At 40.2% G+C, this 26,148-nt stretch overlaps 1 protein-coding gene across 7 annotated transcripts in view; it reads right to left on the reverse strand.

Annotated features, from left to right (window-relative positions):
- The window catches only part of Frmpd4 (FERM and PDZ domain containing 4), a 992,697-nt gene that overhangs the window by 133,734 nt on the left and 832,815 nt on the right, over positions 1–26,148 (reverse strand). For all 7 annotated transcript variants that reach the window (XM_028761843.1, XM_028761867.1, XM_028761861.1 and 4 more), the window contains one exon: positions 2,614–2,774. In XM_028761843.1, coding sequence (XP_028617676.1) covers positions 2,614–2,774 — 161 coding nt within the window. The remainder of the gene's footprint in view (positions 1–2,613; positions 2,775–26,148) is intronic.

Genomic DNA, 26,148 nt, shown 5'->3' on the forward strand with positions numbered 1-26,148 from the left:
GAAGAGGAAGCAGTTCAGTATGTTAATGGAAACCGTATAGAACTGCTTGAACTATTAAATGTGTTCATATATCCTGTGTACACTATGAGGCATTCAGTTACACTTCATTTATATCTATCACACTCTTCTACCTGTCACTACTAGATATTTTTTTTTTTGTCTTTTGTCTTATACCTTGGCATTTTTTTTTTAATTTCTTTTTTTTTTTGAACATGAAATGCTTTTTTATAGCATGTTTTTACAAGGGGAGGGGGTAAGAGGGTCCAGGTGGTGGAAAAGTACAAAATCTTCTTGGCCTGTGCCTTGAAACATGTCATGGTCTATATGGTACACTGCCTTGAATTATGATCTACCTGCAGTTCTTCAGAAGATATGGTACACTGCTTGAGTTATGGTCTCCCTGCTATTCTTAAGAAGACATGGTACTCTGCTTTGAGTCTATCTGCAGTTGCTAAGCAGGATCTTGCAGCTGCCAAGCTTCAGAGGACATTGTGCAGGTGGGGAAAGGTAGGGGGTAAGGGTAAGGGCGAGGGTCCTGGCTTCTGGCATCTCCCCCTTCTCTGTTTAGTTAGAGAAGGCTTCTTATGTTCAATCCCAACTATGTGAGTTTTGAATTTGGATGTCTAATTATGGGGGGGTCTTAGACAAGTTCACAACCCCAAAACACTGATGTGAGACAAGTCACATCGATGGTCGAAGGCTTTAGGCTGTCGACGATGGGCAACGTCAAGGGACTCTGATGTGGGTGAAAGGAGGGTGAGAGCCCTGTCTTAGGCCATGTAGGCTGCACCCACTCCCAGCACCACGCACTCCTTTTCGGCTGCATTGGGTGGGCCCCTGGGAAGTGGACCTACAATAATCCCGTCATTGGGCTAACTCACAGTCATCCTAGTCTCTTGTAAATGTTCAAGTTACCAACCATTTGTCAGTTTGGGGTGTAATATTGTCATAAAGGAAGGCTCCCCAATGTTAGCGGCCATATCAAGGGTGGCCTTGGTTTAGGAAAAAGCCAATTTTTGTTGTGGTGATCAAGAGGCCAAGCTCTCTAGCGAGAGAAATGAGGGCAAAGCCAGGCATACCAGGAACCCTTCTGGAGGGCGTGGAAGTCTAGGGGTCGACCGTAGGGGGAGGCAGGGGAGCTGACAGTTGAGTCAGTCTCCTGCGGAGTCACTTCTGGATCCTCTGCAATTTTCAGCTGATGGTAATGAACTTCAACTGCCTTCTTGATGGCAGCATCAACCTGGTTCCGTGGACGACAGGTCACGGGCGATGATCTCTGTCTTGCTCAATCTTGGTGTCGTGCGCACATCCTCTCAATGAGGGTCCGTCCGGATGGGTCGAGCCCCACCCACGTCTGGGTGCCACTTGGCCCGACCGGCGGGTCCTGGTTATTCGTGGGGGCGAGGAGGACTGCAACCTGCTATTCTTCAGAAGATATGGTACACTGCTTGAGTTATGGTCTCCCTGCTATTCTTCAGATGATATGGTACACTGCTTTGAGTCTATCTGCAGTTGCTAAGCAGGATCTTGCAGTTGCCCAGCTTCAGGGGACCTTGTGCAGGTGGGAAAAGGTAGGGGGTGAGGGTAAGGGCGAGGCTCCTGGCTTCTGGTCCATCTGGGTTAGAACTTCTAATAGCAGGCATCACGGGTGATTCAATTTTACCTGGGATGCTGCGTGAGTTCAAGCTCCTGGGAGTCCCTGTTTTTCTTGGTTTTCTGCGGTTGGGTACGGAGCTGCTGCCTGCGACCTGCTCTAGGCTCGGTCCCAAACCGGAAGTGACCTGGATTAGAACTTCTAACAGCAGAAATCACGGGTGATTCATTTTTACCTGGGATGCTGCCTGAGTTAAAGCTCCTGGGAGTCCCTCTTTCTCTCGGTTTTCTGGGGTTGGGTACAGAGCTGCCGCCTGTGACCTGGTCTATCCTCGGGCCCAGACCGGAAGTCCCCAACCCCAACCTTCTGTTTTGAGTGTATTTACCAATGTGTCATTGGCCAAAGTCATTCACTTGATCCATGCCAACAACAATGGAGCATAGAGATCGCCTGCCATACCTGAGGCAGAAAGGATGTGTATACTTGTAAAATAATTAAACTGCCCCAGTAAATTATAAATTATACTATAACCTGAATACCAAACTGTGTTTTCCATCAGGTACTAACATCTGTTAGAATACCTGCCTATCATTATTTACATTTCTCCATTCATGGTTAACAGTGATACTATCAATGTTTTTCCTGACCCAAGGGATACAATGGATTTGGCAGTTTCAAGTCTTTTTGGAAATCAGGCATGGATCTGCAGGCAGTAAGATTGCCATGAGCTTTATGCTAGATGGGGGTGACAGATAAAGTATCAAGCATATAAGGGCAATATAGAAAAACTCTGTTTTCCAAAATACTCCAATACATACATACAAAAATACATACTTAAATATGAAAAATAAAATCCATTTTGTTGACACATTTCTGTCTTTTTTTGGCAGTCTATTGGGAGATGGGAAAGTATTACTTCACTTCACAGCCTGATCACTCACAGAAATGAACTAAAGTCATTCTCACTGAGTGTGACAAGTAGTCTTATAATTGACCAAAAAGTGGGTTTGGATCCTTACCTGGTGTTACTGATCGAACGACCACTGGCTTTTCACTCCCTGCCACGAACCCAAAGCCCAGCACAGGGTCTCTCCTCATCTCCACCTTCCGTGGAGCTGGGGGAATGATTTGGCAGCTGTCAAACCGAGGGTCATCAAATGGGATTGCCTGTGTCATGTGACTGTGGAAAAAATACAGACAAGAAAAAAGAGGTATCAATGTAGCTGTTAGATCTTGGCCTTGAAATGAAACCTATTGTCACTGATAGAGAGTAGGAAAGATCTAGGGACTCATGGTTCTCTTTTATAGTCTATGTATTATTGCTCCTTGGGAACTCTGCAATGGCCATGTTAGGGCTTTGCACTGACTGCTCATACAGTGTGGAGTGCTTGTCCTACAAATATTTCCAGGCTGCACTGTTGCCTTTGTCAACCTTCTGTTCATATATTACCATCTTATAAAAGACTACCTTGGAATACTATTTTAATTTGTTTTTTTTTTTTTTACCTCTTTACCCATTTTTATTTTCTTTTCTCCACCAAGGCACTATTTACCTACAAATGTACTACAGAAGACATTTATTTTATGATGATTTTTACTTTTATTGCTTTGCTTTCCACAACAAAAATGTACAGCCTTTAATGACAAAATACTTAGTTGTCATGTGCATAGAGCCGGGAGTGGAACCTGGGACCTCATGTATACTACGTAACTGTTCTGTCAGTTACAGACCTAGTCATATGAAGTTAATTATAATCACTGGTATGTCTCACATACCTACAACTGTGTCTGACTCACAGCAGGTTTTGCACAGTAAATTGAATTGAAAACCAGGGAGAAACAGTTACTTCTTTGTATAACACTATCAAGTTTTAACAGAAATGCTGACCCATGGTCTCATACGGTAATGGACATCCAGCAGGAAGTATATATGGCACTTGAGATTCGCAGGGTTAAATAACTTTTACTTTATTTAATAAGTTACAATATGGATGGTTTTAGTGGTGATGGCTTATCCTGGTACCAAATATATTCTCCATTCCAAAAGGCATTAAGTGTTTAGGTCTTAACATTTACTTTGAGAAAAAATGATTTGAATGATTTAAATGAACTTTCTCATCAACAGAAATTTTAGTAATATTTCAAGCTTGAATATCATATGACATTTGGGAAGTATAATTCTCTTCAGTGGTGTAAGAAATGCTAAATAAACTCAGTGACCACATGCAGAAAGAAGACATGAAAATAGAATGGAGATTTGTGAAGAAAAATGGTTCCGGTAGGTGAGAGAGCAGGATGAGAGGAGAGGGATAGGGGATAGAAAGGAGTAAGGTTCATGATATAAATGTATGAAACCATCAATAATAAATAATACTTAAAAATTCAAGTGTTTTCAACTTAGAGTCACCTCACAGATTAAGGGAACAGATCAGTCATTGTTATAGCATTTGTCAACAATGAAATTAATATCAAAACCTTGAGGTATCTGTATAGGACTGACCTAGGCCCTTTGTACATATGTTACAGTTGTGTAGATTGGTGTTCTTGTGTGACTTCTAACAGTAGGAGCAGGAGCTGCATCTGGCTCTGTTGCTTGCCTTTGGGACCCTTTCTTCCTTTTGGGTTGCCTTGTCTAGCCTTAATAGAAGAGGAGGTACATATTTTTATTGCAATTTGGTGTGCCATGTTTGGTTCTTTCCCTGGGAGGCCTGCCCTTTTCTGAAGAAAAATAGAGGAAGAGTGGATGGTGGGAGTGGGTGGGAGTGGGATAAGAGGAGAGATAGAGGAGTAGGAACTGGGAGGAAAGAAAGAATGAATGGATAAATGAATGAATAAATAAATAGATAACATTATTTAATACACACACACAAAATAATGAGGTATTATCTCTCAAGTCCCCATGGCTGACAGGCCAGAAAAATCTAGTCAAAGACTAATTCCCACAACTCCTAGTGAAGTTTTCATTCATGATGATTGTCCAAGACAGCTTTCTTTTGAGTAAGAGTAACATCTTTATTAATATTCTCTCTCTCTCTCTCTCTCTCTCTCTCTCTCTCTCCCTCTCTCTCTCTCTCCCTCTCTCCCTCCCTCCCCCTCCCTCCCCCTCCCCCCCCCCTCTCTCTCTCTCTCTCTCTCTCTCTCTCTCTCTCTCTCTCTCTCTCATGTGTGTGTATTCATGAGTGCCTGTGTGCCCATAGACAAGCGTGTACTTGTGGTACTTGTGAGTGCACACCGTAATATACATGTGGAGGACAGGAGACAACTTGCAAGAATTGGTTTTCTTTCTCTACCATGTGGGTCCTAGGGATTGAACTCAGGTCATCAAACTTAGCAGCAAGCTAAGTGGATAAACATTTATCCACTGAGATATCTCCCCAGCACTCATTTTAACTTAAAATATTTTTCTTTACTAAGCAAAAGAATGTCATTTTAAAATACCTTGATTTTTGCTATTCTATATGCTGTATGGACAATGGACTGTCCAAATGTAAGAATGAAAGATAGGGAAAGAGGAGGCATGATGTTCTTCAGTGTAATTAATAAGAGTAAGGGAAGATCAGCAAAATCCCTCTGGGACACACACACACACACACACACACACACACACACACACACACATTGATATGGTCTAGGAAGTCACAATTTAAAAATCTTTAAACAGAAGGTAACTGCTTGAGTTGAGACATGGAACACTAGGTGAAACAGAATGGATAAATGTATTGTTTACTTTTTTCTAAGGCTCATCTGTTATGTGATTTAACTCTTGAAGACCTTACTGTGATGGAAGATGTTTGCCCCTCTTCACAAGCTCTTTTCAAAAGCTATGACAGGAAAAGAAATGAATACAAGAAAGAGGCCATGACAATGTGCACTCTACATAACAGGAAAAGAGGACACAAATGATTTGGTTGGCATCTATTATAGTGCCCATTGACAATTAAATTAGAATATTTTAAACATTTGTGGCTTTATTAGATTCTTTCTAGAAGACAATAAAGTAACAGTATTTAAAGTTTTAATATATTATTAAATCAATGACTTTCATATTCTAATGATTTAATAAAAATATAATAATAATGACAGTTATTAAACATCAATTTCATACTAAGTATTGTTTATTCTAAATGCTTTCCATATGTTGGTTTGCTTAATCCTTCAAGACAACTTCATAATATACTAATTTATTCATTTAGTCAATATATTAAACACCCACTGGGTTCTTCATTCCCTAAATATAAAAGGAAAGAAAGCAGACAAAATTAAAATGTTCATACTGGGTTATGGTTAATAAGGAGAAAATTTACACAGAGCAGCTGGGTAGACAGCTACAAAATGAAGGTGCTGCAAAATGTTTTACCAAGAGTCAGGGTAACATTTGGAGGAGGTACTCTCAAGACATGGGGATCATGAAGTGCAATGTGCTTCATGAAAAGAAAACATGCCTAGTGACATCTATGGACCAGTAAGAGGCAGGCTGTGGGTTTGGAGCCATGATGGGGTAATAAAGAAATGTTGGTAGAGATCCTACAGAGATGGCACAGGCTCATGTGTCTATTTGTTCTTTTGCTCTGACTAAACCAGGAACCCAATGGAAAGTCTGAGTGTTAGCATTCTAACATGTATGTTATCTAAAGTTATAATGTTAGCATTCTAACATCTAAAGTCTGAATAGCACAGCAGCATTCAGCTACTGTGTTGACAGCAGAAAGGACAGTGCATAAGAAAAAGAGCACCCATGGACCATGACATCCCTTCTGACAGATCATAATGGCTCACACTGGAGTGAGATGACAGAAGTGGCAGAAATTTGGGAGCTTTTTAATACTGTTGGATGCCATTCTGATGGATCAAGGGTGAACCTCTTACTATGGAACTTTTTCTCCTGCACATACCTTCACTTCACAACAACGGACAATGCATACATGTCCTGATGCACCTATACTGTGTCTTCTTCCTATTTGCTCAGGAAACAGGTACTTAGGTCTAGGATGGACATGCAAAACCAGCTTGGTTGTTTGTAGTAAGACTTTAAAGCCAGGTGACCTGGCTTTGGGTTCTAATGCCACTGAATACTAGCCAAATGGCCTGCCTCCTTACTTCATACACCGTTTGGAAAATGATGACAGTAATTATAACAATCTCATAAGAGAGATGTGCAAAGCAAACAAGACATGTAAAGAACTTATAAAATGTTTGGCACATAGTAAGTGTTGAGTAAATGATAGCTTTTATTTTTATCTCTAAAGATCAATGAGCAGAAGAGAATGATTTTTAGACATGATGAAAGTATTCCATTTTAAAATTTGAAAACCAACTATGGTGGTTAGTATTATATCAACTGGCTATAAGTTAAGAGTCATTTTGGAAGAGAAAATGACAATTGAGAAAATGGGTCTGTGGGCCAGCCTGGGATGTAGCCACTTGATTGACAATTGGTGAGGGAGGGTTCATTCCACTGTGGATACTGCCATTCCTTGGCTGATTGTCCTAGGTGTTATAGAAAGCATTCTATGCAAAAAGGAGTAAGCCATGATGCAGCACTTCTTCAATATCTCTCCATCAGTTCCTGCCTCTAGATTTCTGCCCTGCTTGAGTTCCTGCCCTAACTTCCCTCAGTGATGGGGTGTCACCCAGAAGTGTAAGAGGAAATAAAACTTTTCCTCCTCAAGTTGATTTCAATCATGGTATTTTATCACAGCAATAGAAATCCTGGCTAAGAAACCAACCTACTATTTCAAACAATTGTAGCCCAACTCTCTGGGTACATGCCTCATTAGTCAAAGGCTTTCAGTTAAAATGTTTAGATCAAATGCAATGGCAGAATAAATTATAAAAGGACTTGAGATACCCAAGGCAATACTATGCTAGGTACACTGAAGAATAAAAAAGGTCGAGTGAAAAACAAAGAATGAAAAGATACCATGGAGTACAGGGATGAGGAGTGATCGGGAGGGATGGGAGTTATGAGAAGTGTTCATTTCTGTTCTGAATCCGAGCTGAGGCAGGCAGGAGCCCCCCTTTCTTAGATACTGCTTTCATGTGTCAGCAGTATCTCATGTGGGGCCATATAGTTGCATTGCTCTTCCCTACCTAAATTGATTACAAACCTAACCAAATGCATAGTTTCAGGCTGCTGCTAGTTTTTGCATTTGATGTTTTTATTAAAGATTTTTTGATCCACGTTGTTTTCCTTGTATAATGAGGGAAAGCTTCTGATAGCATTACCACTTTCTTGCTCATCAGGTTAGATTTTCAGATTAATGATCTCAAAGTTATCAGTATCTCTTCTTCAGTAGACAGAGCTGCACTAAGATATCTCCATACCATGAAATGTCAAGCTGATTTTTGTAGTAAGGCAAGAATTGGAGGAACCTGAACTTTCAAGATTGTGTGTGTGTGTGTGTGCGTGTGTGTATGGTTGTGAGTTTTTATAAGGAACTCAAAAGCCTCATCTTTTCACCTCTTGAACATGCTTCGGTGAATTCTAATGCCGAAACTATAAGAATACAGTAATGCAGTACATAAACCTTCATCTATTCCCCAGGGTCCTTCAGCAAACACATACAGATAAGTCAGGAATCTATGACTTGAAAATAGGGGCTAATAATTGAGGTGGAAAATGTGTCCATCCATATTAACTCAACAGTCTCGCTGTTTCTTGGGGGCGGGGTTCATTTCTATAGGGACTGTGTGACTTCTGCTGCTTGATTACCCCTGACAAAAGGAAAGGAGTTTCCTTGAATTTTGGTGCTTTTGCTCCTCTGTAGCAATAAAAGAATCATAAAAAATTGCATTGACTGGCAGAAAGCACACTAGAAGAAAACCTATAGCTTTTTTCTTCGGCTTGATACACCCATTAGAGTCAGCAAGATCCTTCTATTGAAAATTTGCTGAGATAGAAGATTCTAGAAGGAAGAACTAAATTTAGAAACATCACCTTTGGTGTGAATATTAAGGTATCTGACCAGGCATGTGATGGCAGGTTGGTCACCTGCAAGGTTAAGACTTGAACCAAAATGGATATAAATAGGCATCTGTGCCTATGTTTAGCACAATAAGGTGACTTTAGTACCAAGAGAGTCCAGTTGTCACTTCAGGAGAGCAACAGTCACCAGCATTTATATCCTGTTCCCATCTCTGTCCTAGGAGCACTAGCCTGTGTAGGAGAGCAACTTCATCTCACTTCCGTCACTAGGCTGTGACTCACCTACCAGGTGCCATCTTCCTTTCTACTGCTTTCCATTGCACTCAGTGCGATTTTTTTCCATCCCTTGACTTTAATATACCTTTTGCCCAAAGAATGTCACATAGGTGATCCCAGATCTGATAAGTACGGATCCTTCGTGTGTTTGGGCAGGTGTCCTTGCTGTTTTGTCACCATAATGAGAAGCCAAAAGTGAACTTCTATGCCTTCAGCCTGGTCTCCACAATGTACACATGAAAGACAAAGCAGAGTCTAAGGCTCTATGAAAATCCACAGGTAGCAGAGCTGCCTAGCATTTAGTTGACCTGAGTAAGGGATAAGCTACATTATACTACATTGTGGGGGAAGGTATGCATACAAATTCATATAATCTTTCAGCCAGGTCTTTCAATAACATTTAAAGGGAGCCTCTCTCTCTCTAGACCCATTCTTCTCATATTTCACAAATAAATATTTTGCAGTCAGCAATCACAACAGGATACCTGCTATTCTGAGTAGGGCAACCTATTCCCTGATTGTCTCTGTGGTCTATTCATTGGGAACGTCTGACATCCCTGAGAGGCTTTGGGCAGTCTATGAGGGGCTCTGTATGGAAGCTTTCACTAAAATCACCAAGCAAAGCAAACCTGAGTTCTCCAGCATTGAAAAAAAAAGAAAAGGGCAAATTGGAAGGGACAAAGCAAGCCAAGTGTGGGTTGCTAAAATTGACAGGTTACACTAGAAAAATGATGTAGAGAAGACTCCATGACAAGGTCTCCATCATGTCAACATTAGGGTAATGTTGTGACAAAATAATAAATTGAAAGCATCTTTTGCTCTTTTTCCTCATTGAGATTTTTCTCTCCCAGGTCCGAAAGAGAAGATATGTACATTTCGGTTTCTGATTTGGGGGAAATGCCTTTACTTGATCTCAAAGTAAAAGCTGGTTCCAGACCACTCTTCCTATGCATTTTCCACCATGAAAATATGAACAATTTTGTGGAAGAAGATAAAGCTGAAGACTCCAGTGAAGAGCAGAAACATTAGAAGTAGTAGTTTGGTTCTTTGCCTAGGAAGGCAGCAAGCCCCTCAGGCTGAGTGTAAAGAAATGACAGAATCAGTGAAACTCAAGAAACTATGTGAGTTATCACAGGAATGGACAATGAAAAAGGAAGACATCAAGGTCTACTAGGATTTCTGCCCTGCTGAAGACACACAGACATTCTGAATTTCAACATGATTATACATGAATGGCCAGCCCATAAGAATTCAATTCAGAATCCGAGATCTGCACTCCATTGTTGGGCCACAGCTCAGCATGCCCTCCTAGAGGCCTGCTGCCACTTAAGAAAAAGAAGTGAGATACCTATGCCCTAATCCCCTACCTGCTGGGCCTCTAGCAAGCTCAGCAGCCCTGAGGTTGTCCCTGTTGCCTTTGGGCTCTGCCTTCTGGTTCACAACTCAACCTGCAATCCAGGGTCTGCACTACACTCCTGGCCACATCTCAGCCTCCCTCCCTGGAGGCCTGCTGCCACCCAGGACAACAAAAAGCTGGCTGCTCTTAGGGATTACCGGCTCTCTACCTGCAGTCCCAGAGGCCAGCCAACATCAGAGACAACTAGATGGCCAGCACAAGAACACAACCCACAAGAGTCATGGCACCATCAGAACCAACCTGTCCCCCTGGATATCCTAAGAGCAAGACAATGACCTTAAATTTAATCTTATAAAGATAATAGAAGAAAGATTAAAGAGGAAATATACAAATCCCTTAAAGAAACACAAAGGAAAATAGAATCCAACAGGTGAAGAAAATGAATAAAACTGTTCAAGACCTGAAAATAAAAGCAATAGACCTGGAAATAGAAGCAATAAAGAAAACATAAACAGAGGCAATCCTGAAGATGGAAAACCTAGGAAAGCGAACAGGAACTATAGATGCAAGTATCAGCAAGAGAATACAAGAGATAGAAGAAAGAATCTCAGTGATAGAAGATACCATAGAAGAAATTGATACATAGGTCAAAGAAAACGACAAATTTAAAATGGTTCTGATATAAAACTTCCAGGAAATTTGGGACACTATGAAAAGACAAAACCTAAAAACAATAGGAATAGAAGAAGGAGAACAGGGAGGACCCCGAGAATGTCCTGCTTCACTGTGGAGGCCTGTGGGATTCCAAGAACAACCAGCTTGGAAACTTATCTCAAAAATCCCTTCCCAGTCTGGTTCATCTGGAGCAGAGCCAGCAGAGGTGAATTGTATGCATGTGGTCCCATAACCTCCATTGTCTGGCTCTGGGATTGTCCTTCAGTCCCATAGAGCCTTGGGAAACACCAAGAGTGTCCTGCTTCCCCATGTAGGTCTGCAGAGTCCCAAGAACAGCTTATAACATCGCCCCAACCAATCCCTTGCCAGTCAGATCCTCCTGAGACATAGCTGGCAGTGGTGAATTGCATGTGGTCTCCTGACTTGAATTGTCTGGATCTGAGCTCACCCTACCAACCCAAGGAGCTTTGTGGGACACCAAGAGTATTTTACTTTCCTGTGGAGGCCTTCAGTACCACAAAATGAACCAGCTTGGGACCCTGCCACACCAATCCCTTCCCAGTATGGCCTGCCTGAGGTATGGCCAGCTGAAGTGAGTTGCACACATGTGATCCTCTGACCTCCATTGTTCAGTTCTGGGCTTGCCATTCTGTGTCAAGCAGGCCTGGGGGACCCCAAGAGCATCCACCTTCCCCATGGAGGCCTGCACATGCCCCAAGAACTATTAGCTTGAAATAATGTCCCACCAATTCTTTGCCAGTGGGATCAACCTAAAGCATGGCCAGCAGAGTTAGGTCCCCTGACCCCTATTGTCTGGCCCGTGGCTTCCCCTACCTTCTCATGGAGTCCTTCTGGTATCAGGATCATCCAGACAACACCAAGGAAAAGTGTATGGCTAAAGGACTGTGTAAAAACAGAATCAAGAGCCTGGGGAATGTGGCACCACCACAACCCAGCAATCCTGCTACAGCAAGCACTGGATATCCTAACAAGACTGAAGCACAAGATGACTTTAAACTCAATCATATAAGAATGATATAGGCTTTTAAAGAAGAAATGAATAAATATAAATAAATACATGAAAATGCAATCAAACAGGTGAAGGATATAAATAAAATGATGAAGAACTTAAAATGGAAGTAGAAGCAATATAAAGCAATCTTGGATATGGAAAACCTAGGAAGGAGAACAGAAACAACAGATACAAGCATCACCATCAGATTATGGTAGTGTGTGTGTGTGTGTGTGTGTGTGTGAGAGAGAGAGAAAGAGAGAGAGAGAGAGAGAGAGAGAGAGAGAGAGAGAGAGAGAGAGTTTGTGTGTCTTTTGGTTTTAATGCTGTGAATTTATTTATTTCTTCTGTTTTCTTGAGTGTAGTTAGCCTCATTGTGTTGGAGATGGAAGAGAGAATCTCAGGTATAGAAGATACCATAGAAGAAATTGATACATCAGTCAAATTAAATGGCAAATCTAACACAAAACATCCAGGAAACTTGAAACACTGTAAAAAGACCAAACCTAAGAATAATAGGAATAGAAGAAGGAGAAGGTTCCTATATTAAAGGCCCAGAAAATATCTTCAACAAAATCATAGAAGAAAATTTCCCTAATATACAGAAAGAGATGGCTATAAACATATAAGAAGCTTACAAAACATCAAATAGATTGGACCAAAAAAGAGCCCCCTACACCACATAATAAGCAAAACATTAAATGTACGAAACAAAGAAAGAATATTAAAAGTTGTAAGGGAAAAAGCCTAAGTAACATGTAAAGACAGACCTAATAGAATCACACCCAACTTCACAACAAAGACTCTAAAAGCTAGAAGGGCCTGGGCAAAAGGCATAAAGACCCTAAGAGACCACAAATATCAGCCCAGACTACTATACCCAGGAAAAAATTCAATAAGAATAGATGGAGAAACCAAGATATCCCATGAAAAAAAAAACCAAATTTAAACAATACTTTTTCCACTAATCCAGCCCTACAAAGGATATTAGAAAGAAAACTCCAACACAATGAGGCTAACTACACTCAAGAAAACACAATAAATAATTCATAGCATTAAAACCAAAAGAAACACACTCCCCACACACACACACACAGCCATACCAACATCAAAATAACAGGAATAAACAATCATTGGTCATTACTATCTCTCAACATCAACGGACTCAATTCCCAGTAAAAAGATACAGGCTGATAGAATAGAAGCATAAACTGGATGCATCATTCTGCTGTTTATAAGAAATACATCTCAGCAACAACAATACACATTACTGTTGGACTGTGAAAGGCAGCCTGGTTTCTGGTCAAGCACAGGCTTGAAACCACTGGAGATCCCAGGTGATCCTGAGGGGCCCCAGGTGAGACCCAGGTGATCCTAAGGGATGGCAGCATTTCACTACACCCCCAGACTCTAGGCTCCTGACATGAGGCTGCAGCCCTCCATAGATTTGTGTCTTTCAGTCACATAAGGGCAACAACCCTACTAGCCCCTCCACAGGCAGAAGGCCTCAAGACAGATCTCCGTATTAATGAGGTATCTAAAGGCCAGAAGGGCTTAGCCAATTAAACTTTCCTTCCCAGATCCTCCTCCTTGCAGAACATATTTAACCTCAGGCCCGCCCTGAGAAAACTGGTGATGGTTTTTACTCATCTACTCTCTGCCATGACAATAAAAGCCTTAAAACCATGGACTGTTTTTCTTTCATCGGGATCTGCAGTGGGGAGAAATGGGGAAGGTTTTCACCTACAGAGCCACCATCTAATCTCCCTCAGAAGACTTCTCTGCATTTCCAGCCATCACAGCCACCAACCCAAGCAAGCCAACCACCCTCTCTCCTTAGGCCATGGGTTAAATAGAGCTCGCAGGTCCCCAGTTTGTTCTCAGCTATTCAGCAGCACCTGAACCAACTGGTCCCCAGCTGCCTTTTGACATAGAGACCCCCCCCAGCAAGCTCTAGCTGTTTCCGGGACCTCAGACTGCCCTCCCCACCCCAGGAGCAGGGTCCGTTGGCTTCTCATAGCCTGACTCCTGCCCAGTGCAGGTGTAGGATGAGTGCAGTCAAACTCCCCTGTATCCCCTAGCCCTGTAGCAGAGCAGAAACGGGACCCCACCTCTATCCCAACACATTACCTCTGAGTAAAGGGCTGGGAAAAAGTTTCCAAGCAAACAGACCCAAGAAGCAAGCTGGAGTTGCCATTCTATAGCTAATAAAATAGATTTTCTACCAAAAGTAATCAAAAGAGACAGGGAAAGATGATTCTTCATATTCATTAAAAGAAAAATCCAACAAAAGAACCTCTCAATTTTGAACATCTATGCCCCAAATGCAAGGGCACACACATTCATAAAAGAAATATTACTAAAGCTTAAACCACACACTGAATCTGACACAGTAATAGTGGGAGACTTCAACACTCCATTTTCACCAGTTTCTGTCTTTGAGACCTTGCTGAAATTTCTCTAAAATTGATCATATAATTGGTCACAAAGCAATTCTCAACAGATACAAGAAGATTGAAATAACCCCATGCATCTTAGCAGATCACCATGGATTAAAGCTGGACTTCAACAACAATAGAAAGCCTAAATAGTATGGAAACTGAACTCTTCTCAGTGATCACTGGGTTAGGGAAGAAATAAATTAAAGACTTTCTAGAATTTAATGAAAACATTTGGGCACAGCATATCCAAACTTATGGGACACAATGAAAGCAGTGCTAAGCTGAAAGTTCATAGCACTAAGCCTTCATAAAGAAACTGGAGAGTTCTAATCCTAACTATTTTAGTTACACATGAAAGCTCTAGAAAAAAAGAAGCAAACACAAACAAGAAGAATAGAAGGCAGGAAATAATCACACTCAGTGCTGAAAATATTCAGTTAGAAACAAAGATAAAAATACAAAGAACCAATAAAACCAAGAGCTGTCTCTTTGAGAAAATCAACAAGATAGACAAATCCTTAGAAAAACTAATTAAAAGACAGAGACATTGTTCCCAAATTAACAAAATCAAACATGAAAAGGGAGACATAACAATGGACACTGAGGAAATTCAAAGCATCATTAGGTCTTACTTCAAAAGCCAATACTCCACAAAATTGGAAAATTTAAATGAAATGGATGATCTTTTAGACAGATACCACTTACCAAAGTTAAATCAAGAGCAGGTAAACTATCTAAATAGTCCTATCACCCTAATGAAATAGAAGTAGTCATTAAAAGTTTCCCAACCAAAAAAACAAACAAACAAACAAACAAACAAAAAACAACAGCTAATAATCTCTGAGGCCAAAGGCACCCTAATATCTAAACCACACAAAGACTCAACAAAGAAAGATAATTTCAGACCAATCTTCTTTATGAATATTGATGCAAAAATACTCAATAAAATACTCCCTAACTGAATCCAAGAATAGATCAAAGACATCATCTACCATGATCAAGTAGTCTTCATCCCAGGGGTGCAAGGGTGGTTCAATATATGAAAATCTATAATTCACCTCATAAACAAACTAAAAAAAAAATTGATCATCTCATGAGATGCTGAAAAGCCTTTGACAAAATCTAACACCTCTTTTTGTTAAAAAAAATATTGGAAAGATCAGGGATACAAGGCACACACATAAACACAATAAAGGCAATATACGGCAAGCCAATAGCCAATATCAAATTTAATGGAGAAAAACGTAAAGCTACTCCTCTAAAGTCAGGGACAAGACAAGGCTGCACACTCTCTCCCTATCTCTTCAATATAGTACTTGAAGTTCTAGCTAGAGCATAAAGAAAACTAAAGGAGATTAAGGAAATATAAATTGGAAAGGAAAAACTAAAAGTATTGCCATTCACAGATGATATGATAATATACATATGTAACCCCAAAATTCTCCCAGAGAACTCCTACAGCTTTCAGCAAAGTGGCTGGATATAAAATTAACTCAAAGAAATCAGTAGCCCTCCTTTGTACAAATGATAAATGGGCTCAGAAAGAACTTAGGGATCTAACACCTTTCAAAATAGCCACAAATAATATAAAATATCTTTGTGTAACTCTAACCAAGCATGTGAAAAGACCTGCATAACAAGAACTTCAAGCTTCTGATGAAAGAATTTGAAGAAGATATCAGAAGATAGAAAGATCCCCCATGCTCATGAATTGGTAGGATTAACATAGTAAAAAACAGTCATCTTATAAAAAAGCAATGTATAGATCCAATGCATCTCCTATCAAAATTTCAACACAGTTCTTTACAGAACTTAAAAGAACAATTCTCAAGTTCATATGGAAAAAAGAAAACCCAGGATAGCTAAAACAATCCTGTATAATAAAAGAACATCTGGAGGTATCACCATCCCTGATTTCAAGCTGTACTACAGAGCAACAGTAATAAAAACTGCATGGTGCTGGTATAGAGTTAGACAGGTTGATCAATGGAATCAGATTGAAGACCCAGAATTAAACCCATACACCTACAGACACTTGATTTTTGACAAAGAAGCCAAAACTATACAATGGAAAATGGAATGCATCTTCAACAATTGGTGCTGGTCTAACTGGATATCTGCATGTAAAAGAATGCAAATAGATCCATATTTATCACCCTGCACAAAACTCAAGTCCAAGTGGATCAAAGAAATCAACTTACAACCAGATATACTAAATCTAATAGAATAGAAAGTGGGGAATAACCTTTAATTCATTGGTACAGGAGACAACTTCCTGAACAGAACACCAACAATTCAGGCTCTAAGATCAAAAATTAATAAATAGGGCCTCATGAAACTGAAAAGCTGTTATAAATGAAAGGACACCAACACTAGAATAAAATAGCAGCCTGCAGATTGGGCAAATATCTTCACCAACTATACATCTAACACAGAGCTAATATTCAAAATATATAAAAATTTCAAGTTAGATACCAACAATACAATTTAAAAATGGGGTACAGAGCTAAACAGAGAATTCTAAACAGAGGAATTTCTAATGCGTGAGAGACACTTAAAAAATTTTTCAATGTCCTTAGTCATCAGGGCAATACAAATCAAAATGACTCTGAGATTCCACTTTATACTCATCAGAATGACTAAGATCAGATTTCAAGGGACAGTAGACGCTGACAAGGATATGGAGCAAGAGGAAAATTTCTACATTGCTGGTGGGAGCGCAAACTTTCATAAACACTCTGGAAATCAATTTGGCAGTTTCTCAGAAAAATTGTGTACCTTGAGACCCAGTTATACCACTTCTAGAATGCTCCACAGTCTCAGGACACTTGCTCAACTATATTCATAATAGCTTCATCTGTGATATCCAGAATCTGGAAAACAACCTAGATGTCCCTGAGCTGACGAATGGATAAAGAAAAAGAAAATGTGGTTAATTTACACAAGGAATACTACTTAGCTATTAAAAACAAGAACATCATGAATTTTGAAGGAAAAAATGGATGGAATTAGAAAATATCATCCTGAGAGAGGTAACCCAGTCCCAAAATGACATGCAAGGTATGTACTCATAAGTGTATATTAGCCAGCAAGTACAGGATACCTATCCTATAATACACAGGCCCAAAGTAGCTAAGTAACAAGGAGGGTCCAAAGGAGGATGGTTGAATCTTTCTCAAATGAGGCAATAAAATGGATATAGAAAGTGGGTGGAGGGACAAAACAGGGCAAGAGTGGGGATGGGGAGGGGAGCAGGGAGGGGTGGATCAGGTGTGAGCAGAGCAATGGAGAGAGAACAGAAATCAGTGGGGGCATCTCTAGAATATACCAGAGACCTTGGGATGATGGGGAGGCCCCAGGGTGCTATGGGGGCACCTGAAGACTCCTAGCAATGGGATATGTGACTCTTTTTAACATTTTTTATTATTTTTTTTTATTTTTACATTCCACTCTTTGCCCTTTCCTGGTCTGCCCTTCCATAGTCCCTCATCCCATTCTTCCAACACCCTGTCTCCAAGAGGAGCCTCTGCCAACCCCCACTCTCCCTCACCAGGCCTCCTTACATCCTGAGGCCTAAAGTCTCTCAAGGGTTAGGCATGTCTTCTCCCACTGAGGCCAGACCAGGCAGTCCTCTGCTGTATGTGTGTCAAGGACCTCGGACTAGGTCCTGTATGCTGCCTGGTTGGTGGCTCAGTGTTTGAGAGATCTCAGTGGGGATGGGTTAGTTATTAAGTGCAACAAGCAGCTGACTGAGACAGATGCAGATACTCACATTCAACCATTGGACTGAAGACAAGGACCCCTGTGGGTGAATTTGGAAAAGGCTGGAAGAAGCTGAGGGGATATAAATCTTGAAGTGGCCACTTCCTATAGCCAGGCAGAACTCCCAGAGGAGGAATAAGGACACTAACCCACCTACAAAACTTTCAATGTCAAATTTGTCCTGCCTACAAGATGTACAGAGACAAAGAGCAGAGGTGGAGGGGATGACCAGCCAGTGGCTAGCCAAAACTAAGCCCCATCCCATTGGGAAGAAGCAATTCCTGACACAATTAGTGATAATGCGTTATGCTTGTAGACAGGAGCCTAGACTAACTTCCCTCTGAGATGCTCCACCTATCAGCCAGTGGAAACCAATACATTAGATGGAGCTCAGAGAATCTTGTGGAAGAGTTGGGAGAAGGACTGGATGTCCTGGGGGCTTGGGGGATAGGAATTACACGGGAAGACCAACAGAGTCAACTAACCTGGACCCTTGGGGGCTCTCAGAAACTGAACCACCAACCAAAGAGAATACATAGACTGGACCTAGGCAATCGATATATATGTAGCAAATGTGCAGCTCAGTCTTCATCCTTGTTCCCCAACAATTGGAGTTAGGGCTGTCCCTAAAGCTGTTGCCTGTCTGTGGATCTGTTCCACTAGCTGGACTGCCTTTATCTGGCCTCAGTGGGAGTGACTATGCTGAGTCCTGCAGAGACTTGATGTGTTAGGATTGGAGCATACCCAGTTGGACTTCCATCCTCTGAGAGAAGAAGGGGATGAGGGAAAGACTGTGTGAGAGGGGAACTGGAAGATGGGGGCAATGATAGGGATATAAAGTTAATAAATAAATTAATAGAAAAATAATTCAATGCAATAATTATATGTATATCTACCTGGTTAGAAATGAGAAACATTATATGAGGGAAAGGAGAAATCCCAGAAGCAAAATGACTAGGTAAGCATACTTTGAAGGAACATTATGATAGGAGGGTTAGAAATTTCTGCTAGTGAGTATCCTAAATGTGCCGATATCCAGAGCTAACTCTAGCTACTGGTGATCCAGAGGTCAAGGAGCACAGCTACTTGCATATTTCTGCTTTCATGTCCTTGAGTGCTATCTCTCTTACCATGTATATGTTTTTATGTTCAATTCCCATGTTCTGAGCAAATAAATCTGTGCAAGTCTTAGTCCTTGGGGATCAAAGGAGCCAAACCAAACTCCTTCATTGAAGATGAGTTAATTTTTAAAATAGAAATAACTGCACATAATGGGTTTTCGCTGCACATAACAGTGTGCCTTGTGCTTTTTGCCTTTGTGAACATGTATCTCGTTGGTTCATAAGACCTTAACCTTCACTAATCCATTCCACAGGCCACTGTCAGTCAAATTCCACAATATGTCAGGGGCATTTAAAGATTCAAAGCTTAGAAACTTACATAGTCCTTGAAAGCCAAGAGATTCCAGGATGATTAACCTTACAATCACAAATAAAAGACTTTTGTTGGAGAGTTTCAGAAAGCTTTAGAATAAGCTTGGCTTCTTTGCAATGAAGTAGACTAAATATGCAAAGATCAGTCCATTTTAAAAATAGTTTACAGATTTGATGCTGCCCAATAAGGAGATATGAACAACCCCCTTTTTAAAAAATGCAACAAAACAAATTCTAATTTTTTATGGTATTCTAAAAGAACACTGAGTGAGGAAAAAAATGTTTTGTGTAGTCTGTTATAAAATGACAGTTCTTAGAATGGTGTGTTATTCTCAAAACAGACAAAAGAATGCAGCCAAAGGAACTGGGAAGTTGGCTCCATAGATAAAGTAGTTGCTAAGCAAGCACAGTGGCCTTATATTCATTCTAAGAGTACACATCAAAATGTTGTTCAATGGGGCTAGAAGGACTGCTCAACAGTTAAAAGTGTTTACTGTTCTTACACAGGGCCCAAGTTGGTTCTCAGCACCTACATTATATGGCTCACAACTACCCATTCCTCCAGTTCCTTAGGATCCAACACCCTCTTTGGACTTCTGTGGGAACTGAACACACACACACACACACACACACACACACACACACACACACACTTAAAATGGGAAACAAAACTTTGTAGCCAGGCATAATAATAAATGAGCCACACTAGGGAAGCACAGGCAGCAAGTGGATCTCTGTAATATCAGGCTACATAATGAGACCCTGTCTTGAAACAAACAAACACCTATAAAAACACCAGCTGTAGATGATAGTACACACTTGTAGTCCTGGTGCTGGGGAAACAGATACAGGAGGATCTCTGGGGTTTATGGGCAATCTGGTTTACTCTGTATACTGAAGTTCAGGTCAATGAACCAAACTATCTTATTTAGGAAGGTGGATGGCATCTGAAAATCAATACATGAGGTTACTCTTTGGGTCCTGCATGCCACTACCTACAAAACCAATGCAGCCACAGTGAAGTAGCATTGACTACAACAAAATGAAGCTTCCAGGGTAAATTTAGAAATAGTCCCTGTTGAAAAAATTCAGTGCAACTTCTTGTAGCAGAGAAACCTAAGGGAGCTCACGTGCCAAAAATGTAGTTGTTTTTGGAGTGAACCAGTAGAGTGGCTAGGGAGATTTATTGTCTTCCAATAGAAGTTGTTGGCTACCAGCCGACAATAAACTTTATAGAGTGGTCTTCTCAGAAATAAAGGAGATATTTTAATGATGAGTGAGAAAGTAATTTGATTTTTTTCCACATAAATTTGGATTGTGCTAAGCATGGAGGGAAACAGATGTTTGGATGTAACAGTTGTCTAATTGTTTTATTGAAAATTATGCAAATATATACAGATAGAAGCTGCAGTCTTTGAAAACGTGGAAATGGATTTCTCTAACCTGCTTAAAAATCTTCCAATTGAAGAATTCCAGTGGGCTGTGAAGTCATTTGATAAATACAGGAAAAGGCAACATTTTCCATTTTGTTTGAGAGAACAGTTGATGGCCACCTAAGAATTTTACCATTGAATTCCAGCATAGATGAGAAGGAAACATAGCCACCAAGCAAGCAGACTACCACCATCCTTTGTCTACCTGTTCCTTCATAGTTTTCTGTGGCTCCTTTTCTTTCTCCAATGATTTGATTCAACTCAAGTAAAAAATTAAGCTGAACTCACAAGACCTCCCAATTTTTTTGCATTAAAATGATGAAGTATGAGTTTAAAAAAATCATCTCTAGTCACTTGGCTGTCATTTAAGACATTAAGTGATTTAATGCAGCAATGATACCAAAATGATTTTAAGTGATTAAAATGTCTATGTCACTTTCATTTTACCTTGCTTGATTTGTTTGGTTGTTCCTGTGTCTTTAGTTTATTAGGAAGCTGAGACTTGCCATGAAGTTCAGGCCAGACTCAAACTTAAAATCTCTCTACCTCAACCTGTCTAGTATTGGTAGTATGGGTCTATACCACCACACTAAGCTCAATTCATCTTTGGAAAGAAAACATTTTAATACACTTTAAACATACGCCTCAGAATCCTCAATATATTCATGACATCCATTATGTAATTAATTAATTTAAGTGGGTAGGAGAGAGGTCTCAGTGGTTAACAGTATTGGCTGCTCTTCTAGAGGACCCAGGTTCAATTCTCAGCATATAAACGGTAGCTTACAACCATTTCTGCCCCTAGTTCTAGAGGATCAACTGCCCTCTTCAGGCATCCATGGACATTAGACATGTACATGACACACAGACATACATGCAAACAGGCACTCATAAAATTATATACATATGCATATATATATATATATATATATATATATATATATATATATATATAAACAGTAACTAACATTTTAAATCAACATATATTCATAATTGTATGTACTCATGATGTCTTTTACCAGCAAAGGTATAAAAGCTAATTAGATGGAGATTTTGTTCTGTATACTCCAGAGGGTTCCTGAGCCATGGTGCAAGCCCTAAGGTTGGCTTACATGCTTACTGTGGGAAGAGTCATCAATCTTAAAAAGATCACTATAGCTCTTGAAAGTCTCAGCTTTCACATTCTCCTTTAGTGGCATTTTTAGGAACTTAAAAAATGAGGGTAGAATATGGTGGGAAATGATACATTTCCATGACTTATCTCATCATGCCCTAGCAAGCAAAATGAAATAGAATGGCCCCCAGGTTTGAGTGACAAAGGGACAGATAGACTGATGGTTCTTATACAAGCTCTTTGCTCAAGGCTCCAACAGATTGAGCCCTTTGGGGGTTAAAAATTCCAATCACCCCAAATATTTCTGAAGTGTCAACATCTGTTGCTCACAGAGCATGAAGTGCTGCATGGCTGGACAGACTTTTTCTTCTTGATTGATTATCTCTCTTTCTCTCTCTCTTTTAACCTGCAGGAAAATATGGTTTTTGAACAAAAAAAACCTTTGATAACAGGAAGCAATGTCTTTCTCAATTGAAAACTTGAAACTTTATAATAAGGAACAAAGCCACTCTCAAACCAACTATAATCATCACTTCAGATTCAGCAAACTGAGTTCTAGTCACATTTTAGGGCAATCGTAGGGAGATGGTTTAAATAAGAGTGGGTTTTATTTCCATACCAAGGGGTTATAGTATGTCTCCTATGGTAGGTACACTTACATTCTCTGAAGAAATGGTACAATTGTTTTATTCTTATGATACTGTGGTTCTGGCAAATGTAACATCGAAAATTATGTGACATAGTGACATGTATCAATTTTCATCAGAGATGTTTTAAAGAGTTGTTTGGCCACATTTTTACAAATTTCTCCCATTTTATAATCTTCACAGGATTTTTTTAAAAAGTGATTCACTAGTTAAGGGCCCATTTTGATAGCTAAATGCTTCTAGAGGAAGGGAAAATCAGATGATAAGACATCCCAGAATAAAGGTTTGAGATAATATATCTTTCTAAACTTATTTTAATTTTCTTAGCTAGGCATGGTGGCTTATGGCTGTAATTTCAGGACTTAGGAAGCTAAGGCAGAAAAGTTGTTGAGAATTTGGGGCCAGCCTGGGGCATAGAGTGAGACCGTTTCAAATAAATAAATAAATAATGAGGAGAGAAGTAATGCTAACATAAACAAATTTCCTCTTAGACTTTTCTATAATAAAAAAAATTTGTTTCTAGTCGTCATATAGGGGATTCACTCTTCCTAAACCTGATGCTGTGTTACTTCCTAACTTCGTTGTCTTTTGCTTATGTTTCCTTTGTTGTAATTCCTGTGCCTGTAAAATTAACTTCACCACTATTCAAGATACATTGTTCAGGTCCCTCTGCCTCTCTCTGCCCTTGAAGTTTACCCTAGAGTAAAGCTGGCATTACCTGACTTCATGTTAGATTCAAAGTTTGGGAAGTTCTAGCAGAGAAAATCTGAGGTGGAAAGACAAAGATTGGAGCATGAGGCCTCTTTCCTGATCTTGAGTCAGTATATTTGCTCCACCTATTTCTTTTTCATTGCTCCTTGAGGCTTCGTGGTGCTAACAGGTTTCAGCTGCATTAGTCTCTGGTACCCCAGAGTAACTTATTGGCTGCCTTGTTGAGGCCAATACCTGTTTTATTTTTCTTGTCAAGATTCTTGTCAAGACATTCACAGTGCATTTCCCTTCCATGAAACAATTTAGTAGATCCCATAAAGCCAACTCTGCTACCTGACACCACTCAAGGGACAGTTCCCATGCTCTCACTAATAACTCTGGCTTCTTTCCTGATTCTCATCCAACAGCAATAAATACTTTTTCCCTAGAAAGTAGCACTCTCATAAAATATTTAAATAACTTATAATAAGTCAATCATATTTGTATTCACAAACCAGTCATAAAACCAAACCGACCAACCAACCAACCAACCAACCAAACAAACAAACAAAACCCACATCCCTATAACAAATGCATCCCTTTATGAATGGGACATTTCCATATATGGACTCCAATTGTTTTTATTATTGTTTATTTTGTGTATTAATATGTACAATTGTGTGTCCATGTGATGTCTGTAGATGTGGAATCCAGAAGTTAATGCTGTTGTGTCTTCTAACATTTTCCACCTTATTTGTTGAGACAAGGACTCTCTTTGGCCCATAATTCACTGATTCATCTAGACTGGCTAACTTGTAAGCTCCTAGATTCCACTTCTTCATTCCCCAACCTACTTCTGAACACCCCCCCAACCCAGTGCTAGGATGAGAGTTGTGCAACATCACATCCGTCTTTGCCCCTATGTCCTGAGCATCAGAACTTAGGGTTTCATGTTTGCATGGCAAGCACTCTATGCTCTGAGCCATCTCTCCCGTTCACACATAAGGATCTTTAAAAACACTGAAAACATGTTTCAACATTGGTCACTATGAAATTCGTGTTTCATTGTCTCATTGAAATGAATGAGATCTCTTGTTTTAATCCCAATATAGACATTACTTTGTCTATCAAACATTTCTCAATGAAGTTTTATCATTAAAGTCAGTATTACTCACACAGAAAACTGAATAGACTTACCATATACTTTACAAGAGTGAGAACATCACAACACTTCAGACATGTATGACCATCACGCTTTAGAAGAACTGCTATTCTTATTTGAAGGTTTTTGTTTACTGTTTTCACTTGATCTGGTAGAAATTGGCTTTTCGTATTATGTTGAAATCAATCTCCTTTGTTATAGTGGATCAAACTCATCTACCATTTATTCATCAGCTATTTAATAAATAGCCTTCTCTGTTTCTGGTGGCTAACATGTAGCTGCTACTTAGACAGACTAATAAACTTATATCCTCATGCAGGGGTCAGCAAGTAAAAGCACACAGGCCAAATCTGACCTTGAAATAAAGATTTATTGGAATACAGACACTTGCACTTGTTTGTGCATTTCAGCAGCTTTCAAGCGGGACTGGTAGAGCTCAGTGGTTGTAACAAACAGTGGGTAGGTGGGTGCCTCTGTAGTCCTAGAAATTTAAAATATTCACTAACTGGGACTTGACAGGAAAAAATGTGACAACCTCTACTCTGGCAGAAGGACTGAGACAATAGCAACCAGAAAGTCCCAGATGCCAGGAAAGCAAGAGCCTCTCAGGAAACCATGGGGATGACATTAGCTGAAATACTCAACAAAGGGAAGGGAGGACCTGTCAAGACCATATCCAGAGGTTAGGCATGCATCCCCCAACCTCCAATTGAGGGATGGGGCCACCCGCCCATATCTCCAAAATTTTAACCCTGTATTGTTCCTGTTTAAAGGAAATACAGGGACAAAGAGTTGAGCAGAGACTGAAGGAAAGACCATCCATAGACTACCCTACCTGGGGATCCACCCTACATGCAGACACCAAACCCTGACACTTTTGTGGATGCCAAGAAGTGCTTAATGACAGAAGCCTGATATAGCTGTCTCCTGAGAGGCTCTGCCAGATCTCAAGCAATACATAATGTGGAAGCTTGTAGCCAATCATAGGACTGAGCACAAGGACCCCAACAGAGGAGTTAGAGGAAGGACTGTAGGAGCTGAAGGGGCCTTATCTGGCATCAATGGGAAGGGAGGCCCTTGGTCCTGTGAAGGCTTGATGTCCCAGTGTAGAGGAATGCTAGAGCGGTGAGGTAGGAGTGGGTAGGTGCGTGGGGGAGCACCCTCATAGAAACAGGGTAAGGGGGATGGGATAGGGGATTTGCAGAATGGAAACCAGGAAAGGGGATAACATTTGAAATGTAAATAAATAAAATATCCAATTAAAATTTTTCTTATTAAACATTTTATATTACATTCTTGCAAAAACAAACAAACAAACAAACAAACAAAACATAGAAGTACACCAGGAATTTTAGGGGACCGCCTCATGAGTGCTGGGATTACAAGTTATTACAATCACATTCAGATGTGTGAAGGAAAGAAAGTACTGTTTTAACATGTGGGACTGAAGACGTTCATAGGACACTGGAGCCAAGATCTAAACATTGTCAAAGACTTAGAGGAGAGACTGTCTGCAGACAACAAGACATCCCAAGAGAATGGTGGGAATAGAAAAGGCCCTTGAGAGAATTCTCTTCAGGCTATATGTCATTTATTCATGCATCCATTTCTTTACCCAGAGAACTCT

Source organism: Grammomys surdaster, unplaced genomic scaffold (genome assembly GCF_004785775.1).
Source record: "Grammomys surdaster isolate TR1022 unplaced genomic scaffold, NIH_TR_1.0 131, whole genome shotgun sequence".
NCBI classification, from domain to species: Eukaryota; Metazoa; Chordata; class Mammalia; order Rodentia; family Muridae; genus Grammomys; species Grammomys surdaster.